The 23436-nt window shown below is 38.5% G+C and overlaps 1 protein-coding gene and 1 pseudogene across 3 annotated transcripts in view; one reads left to right on the top strand and one right to left on the bottom strand.

Moving 5' to 3' along the window:
* Positions 1–736: 736 nt before the first annotated feature.
* On the bottom strand, positions 737–5881 carry LOC121483176 (annotated as a pseudogene).
* Positions 4577–23436, top strand: part of CUL4B (cullin 4B) — a 36390-nt gene continuing 17530 nt past the window's right edge. For 2 of the 3 annotated variants that reach the window (XM_041741513.1, XM_041741515.1), the window contains exons 1-10: positions 4577–4722; positions 5476–6018; positions 8159–8274; positions 18038–18141; positions 18636–18705; positions 19499–19572; positions 20383–20545; positions 20684–20773; positions 21069–21151; positions 22483–22550. In XM_041741513.1, the coding sequence (XP_041597447.1) occupies positions 4695–4722; positions 5476–6018; positions 8159–8274; positions 18038–18141; positions 18636–18705; positions 19499–19572; positions 20383–20545; positions 20684–20773; positions 21069–21151; positions 22483–22550 (1339 nt within the window). In that variant the 5' untranslated portion in view covers positions 4577–4694. Of the gene's footprint in view, positions 4723–5475; positions 6019–6224; positions 6314–8158; positions 8275–18037; positions 18142–18635; positions 18706–19498; positions 19573–20382; positions 20546–20683; positions 20774–21068; positions 21152–22482; positions 22551–23436 lie in introns of those variants that run through there. The other variant, XM_041741516.1, reaches the window with a different exon arrangement.

The raw sequence follows: 23436 nt of genomic DNA, 5'->3' as shown, positions 1-23436 counted from the left end.
GGCTCCCGGTGTGGGGGGGGCTGCTTCTCCCTCTGCCTATGTCTCTGCCTCTGTCTCTCACGAATAAGTAAATAAAATATTAAAAAATAAAAATATCATTATTAAAATTACATATCCATGTTAAGATGTACTAAATAAATGAGGATTGACCTGGCACAAAATAAAATAAGGTTGTTACGATATCAAAAGGAAGATTACAATTAGTCACCAAGATAAAAAAGAAAAATATTTTTCCACAAAACTCTTTTAAGGATATTTCATGGAAAACTTAAATAGTAAGTTAGACTACTAGGTCATTCAAAGTGAACTAGTGCTCAAGAGCCAAGGATTATGCTTTTAGAGCTAACATGTAACTTGGAAGAGTGAAGGGCTTAGATAATCATGTCAGATTGGGAGCTATTATTATTAGAATGTAGTTGAATATTAACAAGACTCAGCTATGCTTTATGTTAGTCTAAATGTTTATCTTTGAATAGCAAAAGCAGTTTTCTGCCTTTATGTCCATTCCCTTTCAGTTGTACTAGTATTTATAATTTTTAAAATAGCTAGCACTTTCATATACCCTTTAAGAAATACAATTACATGAATTAGAACAAGCCCCATTTTTTCAGTCTTGAAAAATCATTGGTTAAGATGCAAATACTTCTAGAAAAGGTATCAATTCGAGCCATTATCACCTGGCCCATCCACACACCCTTCTAAGGAATAGAACTACACAAAGTAGAAAAACCTTGTTCATTAAATCTGGAAAATTAGTCAGTTAATCCTCTTCTGTAAAGACACAGCATTATTTTATTCTCATTCAAATGAGGATATTCAATTCAGTATTTACTCTGCATTTATGGTTACTCAGCATCCTGTGAAGTATGAGACACATAAAGGAAAGTTTACTGTTTCAGTATACCTTCCTTGGCTTTAAGAGTTTACAGTCTCATTTTAGGCAGCAGGAACAAAATGGGACTTTCAAAATAGAGGAGTCCATCTTCCCCGCTTTTCAGCCTCTCTTACAGTTCTCTGTGGCCCTAGGGCCTAAGTTCCATTAGAGCCTTGCTCTTAGCCAATTGTAATCAAATAGCACATTCACTTTTATTTTTCTTGTATAAAACTATGTGGTAGCCACAGCTGGAGTCTGGGTCCTCTGCACAGAGACTCTGGAGTGGGTCTTTACAAGATGGTCAGTGAATTCCTGATAGGGAGACTTGGTGAACACAGTCTCTTTGCAGAGATCAGGGGTGAGATAGCTGTAGGTCTTGGAGATCGTATCAAAAGTAGCCTTGGCAAAGTTCCCCAGGCTGGCAGTGCAGTCCCTGGCCGAAGTGTAGCAGTTGTTAATACCAGCCATCATCAGTAGCTTCTTGGGCACAGGGGCTGAGACAATGCCAGTGCCTCTGGGGGCAGGGATGAGACACACCAGCACAGAATCACAGTGACCAGTCACCTTGCATGGGACAGTGTTGGGCTTGCCGGTCTTGTTCCCCCAGTAGCCTCACCACAGGGGGACAATGGAAAGCTTGGCCAGGATGATGGCCTCACGGATGGCAGGGGCTACCTCCTTAGAGCACTTGACGCCCAGACCGAAGTGTCCGTTGTAGTCTCCGATGGCAACAAATGCCTTGAACCTGGTCCGCTGGCCAGCACAGGTCTGCTTTTGCATGGGCATGATTTTCAAAACCTCATCCTTGAGGGATGCCCCCCAAAGAAGTCAATGATCTCAGATTCCTTGATGGGCAGAGAAAAGAGATCTCCTCCAGGGACTTGATCTTCCTGTCCTTGACTAGGCGGGCCCAGCTTGGTGACGGGGATCCACTCCTAGTCCTCCGCCTTGCCTCCGCGAGCTCCGCGACCTCGGCCCGGCCCCGACCACGGCCGCGGCCCCGGATGCCGCTGGCGAAGCCTCTGCGGAAGCCGGAAGCCGCCGCAGCCTCCCATTCCGGGCCTTCCGGGCCTTCCGGGCCTCCCGGGCCTCCCGGGCCTCCCGGGCCATCCGCAGCACCGGCGTCATCCGCCATTTGGTGGTCTCTCGGAGAAGGTGGATTTGCTCAAGGTGGATTTGCTATTTAACCAAAGACTTTTGAAGATCTAAAATTTTAAAAATAAATACATAAACAAAAAGTGGGTTTGTATAAGCAGCTACAAAATGGATCTATTCTTAGAGTTCTGATTTGTCTATCTCAAACTATTCAATACAAACTGCTTTTACACTACCCATCATCTTGTTACTCCCCTGCTTTTAAAAGCCCAGCTTGCTCCCTCCTCTCCTTGCTGTCTACCCTAGGCTGCAAGGTAGACCAGACCGTTGGCTTTGTGCACCAGAGGAGGGAAGGAGAAATTCTCCTTCTACCCTTCAAGGTCTTCCTGCTGGATTAAGAATTAAATTTACATGAGACAGATTAATAGGAGAAAAAAACCCAAAGTTTTATTATGTAGGCACAGAGGCCCAATTATGAAATTGAGACCTCAAGAAATGAACAAGACAGGCAGTTTTTATACATTTTAGACAACGAAACAATAAATTTGTGAGGCATTGACAGGATAAAGAAAACAAGTGTTTGGGAGCTTTAATTAGGGAATTCGAAGCAGAATTTAAGTTGAGGTGGATTAGAAAAATGTTTCTGCATCTTTCTTGGCTTTAAAGTCTCTATCTCTGGTAATAAGGATGTCTTTTTATATCTTAGTACAGGGAGGATATTTTTCTTATAGGAGATTTGTTTCCTGCTTTCAGAGGGACAGCAGTGGGTCTGCATGTCCTTTCACCAGTTGCTTCCCAAGTAGCTTCAATTCAAAATAATCAGTATGCCATTGTGTTACATTTTGGGCAACCTGCCTTTGGCACCCTACCCAGACACTTTTGAGCCTCATTTTCTTTATTTTTTTTTTAAAAATATTTAATTTACTTATTCATGAGAGCCACAGAGAGGCAGAGACACAGGCAGAGGGAGAAGCAGGCTCCATGCACAGACGGATGTGGAACTCGATCCCAGGACTGCAGGATCATGCCCTGAGCTGAAGGCCGATGCTCAACTGCTGAGCCACCCAGGCCCTCCAGAGTCTCATTTTCCTTACTTCCAACCAGACATCTTACTAACTTCACTGTACTTTCCATAGTTCCATAAACAGGCCAGGACCTTTCACAACTGCCTGCTAAGCCCATTTCCACTGCCCAGAATGCCTTTCACCTTCTCCCCTCTTGTCTTTTTGGCAGTTCCCACTTTGGGACCCAGCATAAACAATTCCTCTGTGAAACTGACTGTTCCAAAATTCCTCCTAATCTCTTGGTTCACCTGTTTCCAGAGCACTTTATACATTTGTTATAGAACTGTTATGGAAATTCATTTTGAAAATGTCTTCCTCGGGAATCCCTGGGTGGCTCAGCGGTTTGGCGCCTGCCTTTGGCCCGGGGCGTGATCCTGGAGTCCCGGGATCGGGTCCCATGTAGGGCTCCCGGCATGGAGCCTGCTTCTCCCTTTGCCTGTGTCTCTGCCTCTCTCTCTCTCTCTGTGTCTATCATGAATAAATAAATAAATAAATAAATAAATAAATAAATAAATAAATCTTTAAAAAAAAGAAAATGTCTTCCTCTACTGGATTCTCAATGGCATGGCCCTGGTATAGTATGTGGGATAAAGTCTTTCAGTACATACTTACTGAATGTTTCTGCAGTTAGAACGATAAACAGGTTGGCAGATCTTGTTTTATTTCACATTGTGCTGCCCCCCATATCCTCAGGTTAAATAAAAACTTCTAGCAGGAAATTTACAAGGCTTATTGTTGCTAACTTAACCAAATTTAGAGGTTTGTTCTTACAAGTAATCCATTTGGAAATTTGGGCTTGTGGAATACATTGTTAGAAACCATTGATTTTTGTCAACATCATTCTCCTAAAATGTGTTCTTTAAAACAGTGTATGAGCTGAGATTTGGTAAAAGTAGCTATGTTTAGTCTGTAAATTACTGGATTGACAACGGAGGAGATCAGGGTTGGGCTTGGTCCTGGGAACTGTGTTGTGTGTGTGGGGGGTGTGTGTGTGTTAGTTACCTTCCTGTTTCTTGGGCCTTATAATGCACCCTCAACTCTGGCCAGCCATCTTAGAAAATGCTCCTGTTAGGAAGGTAAGAAGATTTGTAGCTACATTACTCAGAAAGGTACCAAAATTCAGGCCCTATTCATATTGGGTCAGGGGCGTCCTTGACATAAGATAAACAATGTATAGGTCAATCGAAGCAAAAACTCATTTTCTAAGATCTTTTTCTTTTCCTTTCCTATTTTAACATCATGACATTCCTGCTTGGCAGCAGGCATAATGCTATGATTATGTTTTCCTCCATTTCGGGTTACTCCCCTTGCCTTGCAATCCCTCCTTATTCCTTTATCTCTTTCAAAGTTTCCATTCTCCGCTCCCTAACTTTTTATTCCCTCCCTTCTTCTCTTCCTCCTCCTCCTTTTTCCCAGCTAGCTCACCCCGCCCCTCACCGTCACCACCTTCCCTCCCCTTCAGGCTCCTTCCCGCTGCTTCTCCCGCCACCTTCCCCCCACCCCTCCCGCCTCGCGTTCAGAAAGCTCCAATCAGGAACTCGGGAGGTGTCTCAAAAGCCCGCCCCCTCCTCCCTTTCCACTTCTCTTCCCCCCCTTTTCTCCCTCCCCCATCCCCCCCCACTCAAGTCCTGCGGACCTGGGGGCTTCGGGATCTGGGCGCTATGAAAAGTGTCTGCCCAGTCACTTCCGGTAAGGGCGCTGCAGCGCAAAGCTCCCCGCGGGACCGTTAAGGAGGGGGTGGCAGTTACTGGCGGGCCAGGGAAGAAGAGTGCTGCCAGGGAGAGGGAGCGGGGGGGGGGGCAGCGAGAGCGAGAGAAGGAGCACGACCGTCTGGGGCGCCTTAGCCGCCGCTTTCCCGCCGCCTCCCTCCCAGCCAGCTCCCCCGCCCCCCGGGCGCCTGCAGTGCTTCTCTCCACCCCCCACTCCGGGGGACAGACACCGCCCCTCCCTCGCCGCCGCGTGACCGGAAGTGGCGCCATCTTTAGCCTCTTGTGCTATTGACAATAACAAGCCCTGGTTCTCTCCCCCTCCCCCTTCCCCCCTCCCCCCAACCACGGCATCTCCCCTCCCAGAGAGAGGGAGAAAAGGAGGAGGAGCTGCAGCCTCACAGACTCACTGAGTCGCTCCTGCAGAAAAGGGGGAGAGAGACCGAAAAGCAGGGGAGGGGGACGGCACGGCCGTTTACCTGTCTGCCTCCTCATTCGCTCTCCCCCCTCGTTCTGCTCACTCCTGGTGTCAGCCTATCCGCCTTCCCAAACCCTCCCATTCCCCCGGTGTAGCCCCCCCCTTCACTTTCCTTCTCGTCCTCTGTGTTTCTCCTCTCTTTCTTCCCTTCCCCCCTCTAGCATTGCCACCTTCTCTCCTACACGCACGCAGGCATATAAACGTAGGTTTTTGATGCTCCTCTGCCTGTTGACCCCGCTATTTTCATGTTTCCAACAGGTTTTTCTTCCCCCAATCCCTCAGCTGCTGCTGCTGCTCAGGAGGTCAGATCTGCCACTGATGGTAATACCAGCACCACTCCGCCCACCTCTGCCAAGAAGAGAAAGTTAAACAGCAGCAGCAGTAGCAGCAGTAACAGTAGTAACGAGAGAGAAGACTTTGATTCCACCTCTTCCTCCTCATCCACTCCTCCTTTACAACCCAGGGATTCGGCATCCCCTTCAACCTCGTCCTTCTGCCTGGGGGTTTCAGTGGCTACTTCCAGCCACGTACCGATACAGAAGAAGCTGCGTTTTGAAGACACCCTGGAGTTTGTAGGGTTTGATGCGAAGATGGCTGAGGAATCCTCCTCCTCTTCCTCCTCATCTTCACCAACTGCTGCAACATCTCAGCAGCAGCAACTTAAAAATAAGAGTATATTAATCTCTTCTGTGGCTTCGGTGCATCACGCAAACGGCCTAGCCAAATCTTCTACCACCACTTCTAGCTTTGCTAACAGCAAGCCTGGCTCTGCTAAGAAGTTAGTGATCAAGAACTTTAAAGGTAACCAAGGCCAAAATCCATAATCACCGACTAAGGATTTGACACTTGAGCGGTCACGTGCTCTATTTATGTTAATATATTAAACAGTATAGAGGTGGCCTAGTGTTTTATGCATAATCAATGAGGTGGAGGGAGGTCCTTTTTTGGGTGGAGGGTTCATTTTCCGGGGGTGGTTAGTATTCTTGTGCTGAAGCATACACCGGAGTGTTTCTGTGCAGTATTTGATGTCTGGCTCAGTTTAATCTGTTACTCAGTGTAACATTGCCAGTCGGTATGATTGACCTGGATTATACAGGTGAGAAATTTATATTCTAAAGAGGTTTATTTGTTTCAGGTGCATAGTGAGCTTTGGCACTGCTGGGATTTTTATTTTTATGCTTCAGTAGGCCACATTCTCTAGTCCCTAGAAATGCAGGTAGCATTGGTGATCTTTTCATGCTCAAAGATGATTTATAGTTAGATTTATAATGTTGGATATTATATTCTTGAAACTCCTTGTGGAAGCAGTTTTGGAGAAAAATATTTATGATCTCTGCATATCTTTCCAAAGATAGGATTTGGAAGTGAAAAATACTGTATACACAGAAGTAGTAACTCTGTGTACCACTAGTCTAAAGATAGGAACAATTACTACATCTTTTTTTTTTCACTAAAATGGGCTTTAAAGTACTGACCTGCAGCTTTTAGGAAAATTTGTTCATTTCATGTTTGAGATATGTGATTAAAAGTATTATGAATGCATTGATGCATATAAAGTCAACAATTTTAAAAAACATAATTGAACTGAATTACTTTTTTCTGTTGACTGTTTCTGTTTTTCTGACTTAGTTTTTCGACATTCTTAACTGGCAGGTAATAGATGCTAAGATGTTTATTAAATAGAAAAGTAAATGAATGAACTGAAGTAATATTTACCAGATAAGTGTCTTGTGGCTAAATATCAGTATTGAGAAAATTAGATTCTCAGTGCTTGTGTTTTCAACATTAGTGTGGAAATCAGAAATATGCTCTATTTTGTCTAGAGCAGAGGGTTATAGTGTTTATTTTTAACCTTCTCTTTTTTTTTCCTATCACTCCTCTCCCATCCCCAGGTTCTTAAGAGTGTTGTAATCTTTCTGATTTAATAGACCTTTCTGAAGTAAATGTGAATTGTAATTGACTAATATGTTCACTGTTCCAAAGTATATCAATTTAATAGTCAAGGATTTTTAAAGAGAGGAGCTATGATCCTAATTTCATTTGCATACTGGTTTCTGAGATTTTGTTTGGGTTTTTTCTTTCCCTCTTAAACTAAAAACATATCCTTAAGGCATTAGGATATTTTAATTTAAAAAATACTCATTGCTGGTCAATGAAGTTTAAAGCTTGGCTTAAGGTAGTCTTGTCCATTCTGAAAATGCTACATAGGTTCTGGAGTCATTTGGATGTTTTAATTTTTTTTAAATTTTACTCTGCTCATGGATGTAGTTTAAATTAAAATCTGAGTTAAGATGTTTCTCTTCATTTGTAGATGGTGCATAAATGTGAGGGTCAAACAGAGTTGGGTTAGAATCCCAGTTTTGCCACTGATTAGCTTTAATGACCTTGGGCAAGCCTTACTAAATGAGTATTCTAGCCTCAGTTTTCTCGGTTGCAAGATAGAGATAAATTATACCTTCCTTAGAGCATTGTTAGGGAGATTAAGATGTTTGTAAGGTACTGTGTGCACAGTAGATATTCAGTATTTTAAATCTTAGGTGCAAAATTCATGTTGACTGACTTAGGATTTACATGTGATAGAATAAGATCGGGACTGTTAGTTTTTATCTGTGATTTTTGAATTTTGATTTTTTAAAGCGATACAGTCCATTGGAAAAAAAAAACCTCTCACCTTTAATTCTAATAGGTGAGTCAAAATGACTTACAGTATTCTGGCATTTCAAATTTTATTCTTTATGCTAAGGCTAAAAAGCAGTAATTACTTTAATATTTGGATGTAGTGATTATAAAAATCACAATTTACCCTTGAAAAGCAGTAATACTATTACTGTACTAATTTACCCTCGAAAAGCAGTAATACTATTACTGTACTTTAATGGATCCTTCCATTACTATATTCCTACATATTCTGATATCAACCTTGTTTGTACATATCACCTAGATAAGCCTAAATTACCAGAGAACTACACAGATGAAACATGGCAGAAGCTGAAAGAAGCGGTGGAAGCTATCCAGAATAGTACTTCAATTAAGTACAATTTAGAAGAACTCTACCAGGTATGTATTAATGTGGATAAGCAGATTTGACAAGCATAAATTGAAGTGGTATGTGTATGGATTTTATTTTGAAATGACTTCTTATGTAGACTTTTGGTTTCCTTCTAATGAAAATGTTTTGATTTATGTACTCTGCTTTATAATCAGACCACATATTCTGACATACTCTAACATTCTGACATAAACTATGAGTATAGTCATACTGGTATATATTGGGTTTACCTTGGACCCTTCTGACTGGGATTTACAGTGAGGAATACCTTGGTATTATCAAGGGTTTACCTATAATGGAATCATACAGCCTGGATCCCAAAGGTGATTTCTGATGACAAGTCATTCTGTTATGGTACTTATCCCTAAGTGGTATTACCTATAGGAAAGGCCTCAAGAAATGTAGATATTCTCTATATGCTTTATCCTCCTTCATTCATATTAGTAGCCTTTTGCCATTTCTTTTTCCTTTAAAAAATACTTTATTCATGAGAGATACACAGAGAGAGGCAGAGACACAGGCAGAGGGAGAAACAGGCTCCTCTCAGGGAGCCCAATGTGGGACTCCTGGGACCGGGATCATGCCCTGAGCCAAAGGCGGACACTCAACCGCTGAGCCACCCAGGCGTCCCTGCCATTTCTTCTTCTTGTTCTTTATGTTTGTTTTATTTTCTGGGCTACAAGATTGTCTTTACCAAAAAATCAGCAGATTGTAGTCCAGTGACTTGATCTGAGGTTCAGGTTTGTTTCTTTTGCTTTATAAATGGGTTTATACTTGAAGTGTTCAGTTTAAATATACCATTAAGGGCAATTGCTGATTTAGACTTCTTACTACCATGATTTTGCCCTACTGTATTTTTTTTTAAAGATTTTATTTATCTATTAGAGTGCACATGCACAAGCTGAGGGGGCGCAGGGAGAGAGAAAAGTAGACTCTCCGCTGAGTGGGAGCACGACATGGGGCTCAATCCCAGGACCCTGAGATCTTGACCTGAACCGAAGGCAGTCACTTAACCAACTGAGCCATCCAGGGGCCCCTGCCCTACCGTATTTTTGACGCAACCACTTCAAGAAGTTACTTTCCGTTATAGCGTAAACAGTTTCATGTAAAAAAAATACTTCAGAGTCCAATAGCTTGTGTATTTTTTAGAGAGCAAGTGTGTGCACTAATGAGCAGTGGAGGGAGCAGAGGGAGAGATAATCTCAAGCGGTCTCTGTGCTGAGCATGGAGCCTGAGATTTCAGAACCCAAGATCATGACCTGAGCCAAAAACTCAGGATGTTTAACCAACTGTGCCACCGAGGTGCCCTGCTTGTTCTTTTCATATTGATAAGTGCCTTGTAAGATATTAAGTGGTATGATTTATCAGAATTTGTAATTTTTATCTATTCATTTTAGTTGCAGAGATATTACGGTAATGGTTAAACCCTGTATTAGGAATCTGAAGACAGATTTGGGATCTTGTTTTGGTGGCTATTACCCTTGTGATCTTGAGCAAGAAACTAGACCTCCTTCAACTTCAGTTTCTTCCTTTGTGAAATAGGGGAAAGAATACTTGTCCTATCTACCTCAACAGGGTTGCTTCTAGAGTCAAGATGTGAAAAACACTTTGAAATGCTATATTCTAGAAATATAAGATGATGTAGTAAAGCTCTTGCATAAGTCACAGTGTGGTTTTTTTTTTTTTTACTTGTAATAAGTCAATTAAGATCACCAGTTTCTGTTGCTGTGAAAATCTCAACGAGTCAGTGCATGCAAAACACTTAGAACATGCCCAACACATAGTAATAATGTTACACAATATAATCATTATAATACTGTGTTAAGTAGTAGTACAAAGCTATTAAGGATAAGCCCACCTTATTTGACTATGTTGGTATGTTACATGAGGCTTCTGAGTTGTACAGTAATAAAAGTAGAATTATGGAATTAGAGTTGGAAAGGCAGAAGCTATCCAGACTCAATTTCTTCATCAATAGAGGAATAATAACTACTCTACTTCACAAAGGGTTTCATATAGTGCAGGTGGCCCTCTACAAATCAGGTTTATCTTTTATATCTTTTCAGTGTACTGAGATGGCCAATTTTCAAGTCCAGTGCACATTCACTACTATGTTGCTTCAATAATACACCACAGCACTTCAAATGCTTCTATAGTGTAGTGTAAGAGACAAATAAATAGTTTTACTTTAGTGAAAAAACTGTCACCAAATAAATTTTTTCATATATGTGTGTGTATGTATATATATGGTGATTATTTGGACACATATTTATAGCATATTGGCTGTGATTGTTAATGAACCCTATTTACTTTACCTTGAATATTTTTATAGACTTTTGGGGTTCAAAAATATTTTCCTGATAAATTAATTCTGTGAAATTTCCTTTGTTTCAAGAGCTCATAGCTTGTATTTTTGTGTTTTTCATTTTATCTACTTCAGAATTATCACCTGCTATTGTTCAGTTGTATTTCTTTAGCCTAAAAACAGTGTTATAACTGTTTACTCTCTATATTTTTTACAGTACTTTACTATTTTTGCTGAAGTAAATTCAAAAGTATTTGTTTCTAGCTCTTTTGTCGTTTTTGACCCTAATTTTATAAATGTTCCCTTTGGATAATTCTCAGTTTGAGATTTTCAAGTTCAAAAAGGATAAAAAGATAAAGGGAGTAAAATTGTTTTGTACCATCTGGATTTCAGGTGTTTGTTTAATTTTGACTGAAATGTAAATTAAAAGTACTCTTCCTTTTTTTAATATTTTATTTTTTTTTAAAGATTTTATTTACTTGCACAGAGAGCATGTGTACAAGCAAGGGGAGCAGCAGGCAGAGGGAGAAGGGAGAAGCAGGCTCCCTGCTCAGCAGGGAACCCAATGTTGGGGCTCCATCCCTGGACCCTGAGATCACCTGGGATCATGACCTGAGCCGAAGACAGACACTTAACTGACTGAGCCACTCAGGTGCCCCTAAAAAGTACTCCTAAAGAGGGGGTAAGGGGAGAAATGGCAAAAAAAAAAAAAAAAAAACTATTCTCATAAAATTGAGACAATAGAAGTATGTAGTATACCAAGCAAAAGTTCACCAAATCCCTCACTCCCCCATTGTAGCCTCTATCTCTGAAGTAAATGTTTATTTCACATGTGTCTGTGCAGAACTTTTGTCCGTGCATGTAAAACCGTTAAGTTTTAAATCTTAAGCATGGAAGTCCCTAGTGTGGATTGCATGTACTGCCTCCCTAAAATTTTAATTTCTAGAAGAGAACATGTAATTTTGAGTGCATTTGCAAGAAACAAATGTCTTTTAAAAGTGATTTAAATGAGAATTGTACTTGAGCTTAAAAATTATCTTTCCTGGACAACCGTGAAATCCTGTTAAGTGTGAGGCAGTGGTTAATGTTGTTTGGGTTTTGGGAGATTTTTTTTTTGTTTGCTTGTTTTTGATTTACTACAGATAGTATGGTTAAATGCACTGATCTTTGAGTTCATCAGCTTGCTTCGATTAGAGATCTGCCACTCATAATAACTTTGGGCAAGTTACTTATCTAAGCTTTGTTTTCCCCATTTGTAAAATGGGAAGACTAATGTTACCTATATGGCAGGGCTGTTTAGCTGTAAAATACTGCAAAAAACTACTTATTACAATGTCTGCTATTTATTGGTGTCACCAGTGATGTTGATGATAGTAAGAGTCTTTTAAAAAGATATTTTTATTTTAAGATTATACTTTATTATACAGCTTTAAAGCCACACATGTTTTAAAATCCTAAATCCACATTGGGCCCGAACAGCTGGCTGATAAATAGATTACATTCCAAATATGTGTCAGTAGACACCATTAGCCAAATTGAAAAAAATAATAGAAAAAGAGAGGCACTCTCTAGGAACAGTGTCCTTTACATCTCAAGAATATGTCTTGTTTTTTACATGTGGTATCTTATAGTAGTTGGAATTTTTGGTATTTTAAATAAAGGGATTATTTTCCGCATGTTCTCAGCCTTTGTATAAGTAGCTGTGGAGTGTTTTTATTTTTTATTTATTTTTATTTATTTTTAAAGATTTTATTTATTTATTCATGAGAAACACAGAGAGAGAGAGGCAGAGACACAGGCAGAGGGAGAAACAGGCTCCATGCAGGGAGCCCAATGTGGGACTCGATCCGTGACTCACACCCTGGGCCAAAGGCAGGCACTCAACCGCTGAGCCACCCAGGCGTCCCTGTGGAGTGTTTTTAAATCAGCTACATTTTTTTTTGGAACTGCCTGGTTGTTTACATATGAAAGTATAACATTTATTCTTTTTTTGAAAAAGATTTTATTTATTTATGAGAGACACAGAGGTAGAGATACAGGCAGAGGGAGAAGCAGGCTCCCTGCAAGGAGCCTGATGTGGGACTCGATCCCGAATCCCGGGATCACACCCTGAGCTGAAGGCAGACACTCAACCACTGAGCCACTCAGGCGTCCCATTTATTCTTAATATAAATGTCTAGCTGTTTTCTTTGAAGACAAGCCTAATCCATACTTCAATTCTGCTGGAAATAGTTTTATTTATTATTAATAATGGGAACTCTGGTTAGCTTTTTGTGAAGTAAATCTTAAATAATGAACTTTTCTAGTAACGCTTCATTTATCAAGTAGATGACCGTAAGACTGAAAGCAAATAGTGTGTCCTTCTCAGTATAGGTTATTACCCATTGTAAAATCTGGTGGTTTAAGCAGTCAGAAGTTATAGAAGAGTAGTTAGATTCTTAGCAGAGATGACCAGCTTTTGTATTCTATATTGATGAGTAACTGATTGCATTCTATGTAAGGTTATTTAATTGTTGTCACTCTTGATGTTTTTAAGTTTAATCTGTCACATATATTGATTCTTTATTTATTGAGTTAGTACACAATATTATCCCTGCAATTTAAAAAGTATGCAACTACAAATTCTTAATCCTTGGTAATTTTAGTCTTATTTAAACCTTTTTTCCTAGATGTAAAAAGAAAAATTAGGTTTCATGTCTGGCTTCCTCTCTGCAAGTTCTTAGTTTTTGGTATATTTCAAGTATCTTATTTCAGCCACTTTTACTAAATGTAAAAAGGTAATTTAGATTTTATTGCTGTATTAGTTCTTGAAAACTGTGCTTTCCTTTTTCTTTAAACATAGGGTTTGAAAAATAAGACCCAACCCATTAGGCCAATGACCAGAGTTCAGCACCCTAATGGGAGTTTAATACCTTTCTGGGTGTCTATTGTTAAATCAGAAAAGTTTCTAGATTTCCTCCTATACTATGTTTAATTATGTTTGCAGTCATTGTATTTTTTTATTCTTATTTTAATCCTCTTCATTTTTTATTCTAGGCTTATTGCTCACCCTTATTTCCGTTCCCTTGTTCCAGATGAAATCTTTTGTGCCTTTGCTGTTTCTTAAATCCTTTATTCCCCAAAGCATCAGATTTCAGGAACTATAGTTTTATATTTCATTTGCTACACGTTTACATTTCTTTGGAGTGAGTGGTTTTGTTTGTATCGGACAAACATGCTTTTTTTCTCTTTTTTCGGACAAACATGTTTTTTGATGTGACGTGTGGATTTTGGAGGGTAGGGGCTAGGATTTAGAGGAATAAAGGTTAGAATCTTGCTAGAATGTTTCTTTTTTTTTTAATGTTTCTATTTTATATTTGACTGCCTTCAAAAATGATTTAAGGCAGCATATTTACCAGTAATGATTGGGAGCTTGAGTAAAAAGAGTTTTATTTAAGAGACTTCTAAAACTATGTAGAGTATGATACAAATAGTTGCATGTGAAGTGAAATATAAAATAATTAATACTTAATGCATTTCTGGTAGTGCATTTCAAAGAGGTGGAATAAAATAGAGCTTATCCTGGGGGCACCTGGGTGGCTCAGTGGTTGAGCATTTGCCTTAGTCTCAAGGTGTGATCCCCGGGTCCTGGGATATAGTCCCACATCGAGCTCCCCACGGAGAGCCTGCTTCTCCCTCTGCCTATGTCTCTGCCTCTTTCTCTGTGTCTTTCACGAATAAATAAATAAAATCTTTAAAAAAATAGAGCTGGGATCCCTGGGTGGCGCAGCGGTTTGGCGCCTGCCTTTGGCCCAGGGCACGATCCTGGAGACCCGGGATCGAATCCCACGTCAGGCTCCCGGTGCATGGAGCCTGCTTCTCCCTCTGCCTGTGTCTCTGCCTCTCTCTCTCTCTCTGTGTGACTATCATAAATAAATAAAAATTAAAAAATAAATAAATAAAAAAATAGAGCTTATTCCAAACTTTAAGTAGTGATTTAACACTTCCCTATTCATGTTTCTATCCCAGCACCTATACAGAGTACCTATTTAGTAAACAGTCCTTGTTGAATCAGTTACTGCTTCCTATGTGCAAAGCTGGACAGATGCCATGGGCATATAGAGATCACTTAGGCCTTGCCCCTAAGGTGCTTAGATTCTAGTTAGGTTCATGAAATTAGTAGTTTATGACCAACATTTTTTAAGAGATAAAATAGAAAATAATTGGAGAATATCACACATAGTAGTAAGTATAGTTTCTTGAAGATTCTGTTTCAATTACATAAATCTATGTATAATGGCTTGTGACATAAAGTGCATTTTTTACTGTGGCTTGTCAAAAAACTTTGGAAGCCCCTGTTTTAGGCACATATGACTGCTCCAAACAAACCTTGCTTTAAAAAGTAAGGAAAGCAGAGTGTTTAGATCAAGGTGTGTGTGGAAGATTATAAACAGACATCAGACTAAAATGGTAAGATTGAGCCTTGAATGCCATGCTGAAAGGTGGGGAAGGTAGAAAGGGTTTATTGGATGAGGTGAATATTTTTCTTTGAGTACTTAATATATTCATCCTATTAAAAGCCCAAAAAGTATTACAGAGCATGTAGTGAAAGTTTTACTTCCCCTCTACCCTTCTTTGCACTCAGCTAGTTCCTCTGTCCACAAACATTATTAGTTTGGGGAGTATCTTTTCCAGCAGTGTTTTATTTATTTAATTAATTTTTTAAAGAGGTCGAGTCCTGTGTAAGGCAGGAGGGAGACCCTGGACTTTTTTTTTTTTTTTTTTAATTTATTTATTTATTTATGATAGTCACAGAGAGAGAGAGAGGGGCAGAGACACAGGCGGAGGGAGAAGCAGGCTCCATGCACCGGGAGCCTGATGTGGGATTCGATCCCGGGTCTCCAGGATCGCGCCCTGGGCCAAAGGCAGGCGCCAAACCGCTGCGCCACCCAGGGATCCCGACCCTGGACTTTTTAATAAGATTTTATTTATTCATGAGAGAGGCAGAGACATAGGGAAAGGGAGAAGCAGACTCCCCACGCAAAGCCTAATGGGGGACTTGATCCCAGGACCACGACCTGAGCCAGAGTCGGATGCTCATCCACTGAGCCACCCAGGTGTCTGGGCCAGCCAGGTACCACCAGGCCTGCTGTTTCCTGGTGAGGTGCAGTCCTTTGTATTTTTTAATACCTATTATGGGATTTCTCCATAACAGTACTTAAGGAGCTTGATGAAAGATTGTCAGGGAAAGGAAATTACTAGATCTGGTCTATATATGTTAAGACTCATAAAGGCTAACTAGAGAAACAGTGTTCTGTTTCATTTTGACTTTCAAGACTCCCTTTCCTGCTTTTCTTGCTTAAATTACTCTCCAACTAAGCATGGGAGAGATTGTATGCATATAAAGCCCAGCTTACTTCTCTGTTTCTCATTATTCCCACTAGCTCTTCATCCATTTTCCTCTAGTCTTTGGGATTCCACCTTTTTGCCTCTGTTCAGGAAGCCTTTCCTGACTTGCTCCTGTTAAAGAGCCTGGCTTAGGGCCTTTGCCTCTATGCTTATTGTCATCATAGCACCTAACGCAGTGTTTTGTAATTCTATGTTTTCTGGCCAGTTTTCTACTTACACTATAAGCCCCTTCTATGTACAAGACACAATGCTAGTTTTAAGTATGTTTTTTTTCGAATATTTGGCATATTGCCTGATTCAAAGCCCCCAAAGCATTAAAAGAGTATGTGGATACATGAGCACATGGTCTCTTTTTCTCATTAAAGAGAATTGGGGGATAGGATATGCACAAATATAGAATTTTTTAAAAAAAGATATATAGCATTGACTGATAAATCAGTGTGTTATGATTGGTGGATAGTGCCCGGTTGAAACAGTTAAGGAAAGCTTATTGGAAGAGGTGGGACCTACCTGAGTAGTAAGGGAATATGGTATTTTGTCCTAGAAGATAAATAAAGAGAAACACAGCAGAATGGAATGGGAGATATAGGACTTGGAGAAGTACTGGAAGTGGGAAATGTGGATAAGATAAAGTACAAAGACAGAATCTAAGCAGGGAAATGAGAAGTGCTGAGAAAATGAGTCATTCAAGAGGAACATGAGATACAATGAAAAGAATACTAAAGAAGGAAGGGGGAGAGTCCATAGAGATCCAATGTGAACAGAAGGGCTCATGAAACAAGCATAAATACACCCTTTAGGGCCTAACCCAAGGCCCCATGGAAAGTGGCCAAGGGAGACTCAGCTTTCTTATTCCTCTTAGCTATTGGATCTAATTGGCCTGCTGTTTCCTGGTGAGGCGCAGTGACTTTCCTGCAATGATATAAGTGGTTTTCTTTGAGCTTTTTCATTTGCTAATTTATTTACTGGACCTGCATGCTGGGAATGTGACTTCCAAGTACATATTTATAAAATTCCACTCCAACCTACGGAACTTGGATGCTCCCTTAGAGTCAATTTTAATGGATTTTCTGCCTTTTCTTGCGGTGAGGAAGGAATCCTGGTGTTATACTTAAGTCATTACTAATTGGAATTGTAGATTATATCAGAGTTCATCCAAAGAGTTTTACCATGACTGTTGTTTTAAATTTGAAAGTCTTTGATACACATAACTGGAAACTCATTGAAATCTAAAGTCTGTCCTTTCGGGATCTGAGTATAAAAGAAGACCAATTCAACTATTAGAATGAAGTAAAAATAGTTATTTCTGTTGTAATTAATGTTTGCTTAATTGTGCAAATTTTAAAACCTCGATTTAAATATTCATAAACTGAAATATTGGAGAAAAATAAGAAAAATACTTGGTGTCTGCACCACACTCATTATATAATACTGCTAGCAATAATCCATTGTTCTATTCAGGAAAACCAAAGAAAGTATAAATAAGTTCTAATTCAATGGTGAATCCATCTGATAAACAATTGTGAAACTTTTTTAAACTCAAAATGAGATTCTACTTATAAAAATAATTAACATTTTCAAGAACAAGACAACATTTACATGTAGTTGTTGTTGTAAATTGGATGTCTCCACAGGGTAGAACTTGGCTTGATTCCCTCCATCCTTTTTTTTTTTTTTAGATTTTTTAAATTTATTTATTCATAGAGACACAGAGAGAGAATGAGAGGCAGAGACACAGGCAGAGGGAGAAGCAGGCTCCATGCAGAGAGCCTGACGTGGGACTTGATCCAGGGTCTCCAGGATCACGCCCTGAGCTGCAGGCGGCGCTAAACCGCTGTGCCACCGGGGCTGCCCGATTCCCTCCATCCTTAACCTGAACAGCCATTATATTAGTGGGGTGGGGTTTTTTTTTTGGTACATCTATTATGAAAAAGTTCACTTGCATTCATATTTTGTTATTTTAGTTTGTGTTTTAAATGGATAAATAACCCTTTTTAATAAAAGTATTAAAATAAGAATTTGATGTAAATAATCAGTGACTATTTTCTCTTTAAGCAAGTATATGTTTAATCTTGCAGGCTGTAGAAAATCTCTGTTCTTACAAGATTTCTGCAAACTTGTACAAACAGCTGAGACAGATTTGTGAAGATCACATCAAAGCACAAATTCATCAGTTCAGAGAATATCCTTTTAAAAACTCAAAATACTGTATTTTTATCTGTTGCCTCCTTCCCTATCCCTCACCATTTAACCCAACTTGAAATGGAATGCCTGTGTTTTGTAGATTTGTTATATTGTTCCTTACCTTTCTGGAGAAAGAAGAAAGGAGTTTTTGACTTTTCAACCTTAATTAGGTTCCATATCTACATTGTGGAGTTAGTGAATATAACATATCCTTATGTCTTTAGCCTTTTTGTCCTAACAAATTTCCATTTAGGGAAAAGTCATCTTCTAAGGGAAATCATAAACAGCATAATACTCATTTATGTGTAAGACTTGTTCTAAAAAGTATTTAGTCGAACCTAAAATTTTTTACAGTTTAAGAAATAGCATTTTGTTCTATAGTTAAGTGCTGTTTAGTTTAATTAGTGTGTAATACTCCATGTATAAGACAAATAAGCTCTTACATTGCTTGTATTGTATTAAGCACTTAAAAATATCCTTGACATACCTCATGGATTCATTGGATAGTGTTCTTTTTCTAAAGAAGATTGATAAATGCTGGCAAAATCATTGCAGACAAATGGTAAGCTGGAAGAAGTATTGCATATATTTATTGTAGTTAAATAAGTTTCTTCAAATACATGGATATTAGTTTTAAAAGCTTTGCAGTGTGGGGGAATTGCCTTGATGTCTGCTCTTGTTCTGAACTGAAAACTAATTGTGGTTAAGTTTTCTATTTTTAAACTGTGAGTTACAGGGAAACCACCATTTTAGAATGACTTGTACCTTAGGATCATTTTTATTTTTGTCACACTTAACCAACAAGTACCTCCTTTAGAAAAAAAGGTACATTTTTGTGTGTTGGTTTTGATGGATGTCCCGCCCACCTACTTGATTGCCCTGTGAAGGTACCTGATGGTCCTGCATTTTAGTTTATTCATAATTCAACCTTATCCTTTCTCCCTAATCTGCTATTAATTTTATATCTTATATTCTGCAAAGTAAAAATCTTAAAATCCTTCTCTCCAAAGCCATACATGTACAATGTAGGGCAGCTTCACCCTGAATGAGCACTGCTACTGAGGAAGAATTGTATGTGTGTCCCCTTAATTCCCTGTTTTTATTTTCAGTTACTTTTCAAGTTGCAGAGAAGTCACAGAACCATTTTAAATATCCCTTTTCTAAAAATGACAGCAAGGATTAAGAGAATAGAATAGTTTAATAAAAATGGTATAGGCACATTCTCAGGCAGATTTCTTTATTGGTATGTAGTAGTCTAGTATATTTAAAAGTGAATCCTGTGATTTTATTATTTTATCAGGAGCAAATATATCAGCTTAACAAAATGTAAAAATTGATTTCTTTTTCATTGACAGATCATGATCAGGAGCATTTTTTTATTTCTGGATAGAACTTACGTTCTTCAGAATTCAATGCTACCCTCCATTTGGTAAGGATGCCAGAAAATAATTATGAAAAGATTTGTTACAAATCATAGTCAAATCTTAATTACACTAATGGAAAGAGAGTAAGTGATACTGTGAATATTCTCCTAAAAACTCAAATTTGGCTTTTAGACTTGTATATATAACAGATTTACCTTCTTAATTATGTTTTGCCTATTCTAATATTGGAGATAATTAACATTCCCTGAGCACGTAATAACTTAATGAAGAAGTTTTTTTGTTAACCAAGGGGGTTAAAGTCTACTCTGGATTGTCTATGAGTGTGCATTATTTTTTTGCTTATCAAGAGTTTGCTATTATCTGTTAACATGGCTGTGGAAAATTCCACATATACACAAAAATAGAATAGTATAATGAGCTCTTTCCCCACCTTATGCCTAGCATCTACCTACAGTAATTATCAGAGAGTTTACTGATTTTTGAGAACTGAAGCCAGATGACAAATGACCAATTAAGCCTTCGTTACCAGAACAGTGAAAACCATTTTATATCTTTGAACTAATTTTGTCTCTTCATTTGACCAAGGAAGAAATTCACCAAAGGAAATAATACAAGAAAACTTAGTTATGGAGGAAGACAGGAATTTAGCTTCAGTTCTCATTAAAGACTAAATGAGTTTCCTGTATGCTTTAATTATAATAATGTTATATAAAATTAAATGTGTGGATTTTATCTTTGTGCAATTGCTGCTTCAAATCTGGAGCCCTAATTAACATGTGGTGAGAAGTTAAGCAGGCCTCTTTAGAAGTGGTATTGTTGTCAATTAATTTTAATTATACGTATTTTTGTTTTAGGGACATGGGACTGGAGTTATTTAGGGCTCATATTATAAGTGATCAGAAAGTCCAGAATAAGACAATTGATGGCATTCTTCTCTTGATTGAGAGGGAGAGAAATGGTGAAGCAATTGATAGAAGTTTACTCCGAAGCCTTTTAAGCATGCTCTCTGATTTGCAGGTAAGTTTAACTTCACTTACAAGCTGATTACTATTCCTAGTTTGATGTTTAAAAACCAAATTCATAGTGCAGTTCATGTAGAGGACATTTAATATTTATTGAGTAAATGAACTTTTTTATTTTGATCCCTCCTCCCAGATTTATCAGGATTCTTTTGAACAACGATTTTTGGAAGAAACTAACCGGCTCTACGCAGCTGAAGGCCAAAAATTAATGCAGGAAAGAGAGGTATTGAAAAATCATGATTAATACATCCATTGTGTCTCACAGTAGACCTTACTTTATAAAACATAAGCTTCCCTTTGCACTTAACTTCCCAACATTGTGATACTTTTCTCTCACTTAGGTACTCCTTTCTTTTCTCTCTTAAAGGCCAGAATTCTGGATCACAAACTCCCTATAATTTTACATATCATTCAACCTTGTCACAGTTGACAGGGCTGCTCCCGGGATCTTTTGGACTTGACATTTTCTGAAAGATTCATGGGGAGGAAAACAATAATATAAAAAACTATCTTTGTAGGTTCCTGAATATCTTCATCATGTTAACAAACGTCTAGAAGAAGAAGCAGACAGACTTATTACTTACTTAGATCAGACCACCCAGTAAGTATTATATGCTCAGCCTAATATACTTTAACCATTGTTTTTGAATCACTTAAGGCACTTTCAGCATCCTCAAACCTGTTAGTACCTATTTGCAGGTGTGAGTTGAGATTTTTTAACAATTGTTTTCTTAATGTGAACTTCATTTTCCTTAGATTTAATCAAGGATTGTATGTGTTTAGGATGTAATTTAAAAATAGCACTAGAGGGGCACCTAGCCGGTTTAGTTGGTAGAGCATGTGACTCTTGATCTCAGGGTCATGAGTTCAAGCTCCATACTGGGTGTAGAGCTTGCTTTTTTTTAAAATGAAAAAAAAAATAGTACTAGAAGCTGATGTGATCTTTGAAATCTTAAGGCTGATTAAAATTCAGTAGATGTTTGGAGGAGAAACTGTTTCTGTGCTTTCCTAAATATTATCAACCAAGGAGTTCCTATAAGTAGCATAGATAACTACCTTCCTAATTAAAGCAGAGAAACTTTGAAAAAGCCAGCCACAGCAAGACCATAGAAATACTTATTTAGTGATGTAAATCAAATTCTGAAATAATGCACTTTTCCTTCTTACGGTGTAAGTAGAGTAACTCTGAGCACCAATACATTTAAACATAGGATAGAAATATTGGAATTAACTTGAAACAAGCTGTTTGAGGGGTGCTTGGGTGGCTCAGTTGGTTAGGCATCCAACTCTTGATTTTGGCTCAGGTTATGCAAGATTTTAGAGTTGTGAGATGGAACCCCAAGTTGGCCTCAGGCACTGGGTATGGAGCCTGCTTGGGATTCTTTCTCTCCCTCTGACTCCTCCATCTTTGTAATTTTTTTAAAGATTTAATTATCCATTTTATAGAGAGAGAACTGAGGGGAGAGGGAGAGAGCAAATTGCAAGCAGATTCCCTGCTGAATGTGGAGTGTGATGCAGGGTTTGATCCTATGAGCCCAAGATCATGACCTGAGCTGAAATCAAGAGTCAGATACCTAACCAACTGAGCCACCCAGGTGCCCTGTTGCTCTCTGTAAAAAAAAAAGAAAAAGAGCAGCAGAAGCAAGATATTTGATTCCCCCTGCCCAGAGGCTTTAAATTTTCAGTAGAGTTTAGGCGCCTGGATGGCTCAGTCAGCTAAGCATCTGCCTTTGGCTCAGGTTATGAGCCCAGGGTCCTGGGATTGAGTCCCACATCCGGGCTTCTTGCTCATCAGGGAGCCTGCTTTTCCCTCTCCCCCTGCCTGCTGCTCCCCCTGCTTGTGCTCTCTCTGTTAAAAAAATAAATAAAATCTTAAAAAATTTTTTTCAACAAAATCAAATGTCAGTAATTCTAAACTTTTTTTCCTTGTAGGAAGTCATTAATTGCTACTGTAGAAAAACAACTTCTAGGTGAACACTTAACAGCAATTCTTCAGAAAGGTAATTGACCAATTTGTAAATAAAGAGATCACTTTTAAAATTGTAGCTGCAAACAAGTGAAAAAATAATTCTTAAGGATTGCCCTTTTAAGAAGCTTGATACTAAATAAAATAAATAAATAAATAAAAATTAAAAAAAGAAGCTTGATACTTTGTGGCTGCTTTTCTGAGAATGGACCCAACCCTTTTTTCCCTATTCATCATGGTAAACTTTGAGGAGATATTCATTGACTTAACTTAAAGATACAGTAACTGAAAATGAGAGGAGTCCACTAACACCAGTAAAAAAATAAATAAATAAAAACAACAAAACAGTGGGAATGTGGGAATTCTTGACTTAATATGTAAGACTACGATAGAAAAAAGAATTTTTCTTTACACTAAAGTGTATTCATTCATAGCATATAAAACCAAGCAGTTTCCCCTAATCCCAAGTGATCTAACGGGTAAGCCCTGAATTTTACTTTGACAGTGCCAGAAATAGACAAAAGTTTTACCTTTCTCCAACCATCTTTTCTTTTGTATAAAATGGATATATTAGAACTTTAACACAGTTACACTATTATTTCATTTTGAAAATCAAATACTTGAGACTCTTATTCAAACTTGGCCTATTAATGAATGGTTTTTGAAATACCATAGACCATATCCAATACTCTGAAATACAGTTATGTATACTAATTAGTGTCAAATGTAATATGGCTACTTGCATATATGAGTGAGTTATTTGTAATGTGTATTTAAGTAAATCAGTTTTTATAAATTGGTTTATATATCTGCCATGCTAAATGGCACAAACCATTACACAGTTGTTTTTGTATTTATATAAACTTAAAGCTCCCTATGTTTAGTTTTCATTTGGAAAGGTCATTTATCTATTTGGATTT

Source organism: Vulpes lagopus, chromosome X (assembly GCF_018345385.1).
Source record: "Vulpes lagopus strain Blue_001 chromosome X, ASM1834538v1, whole genome shotgun sequence".
Taxonomy (NCBI): domain Eukaryota; kingdom Metazoa; phylum Chordata; class Mammalia; order Carnivora; family Canidae; genus Vulpes; species Vulpes lagopus.
The sequence above is the reverse complement of the archived record's forward strand: the minus strand, read 5'-3'. Positions and strand labels throughout refer to the sequence as shown.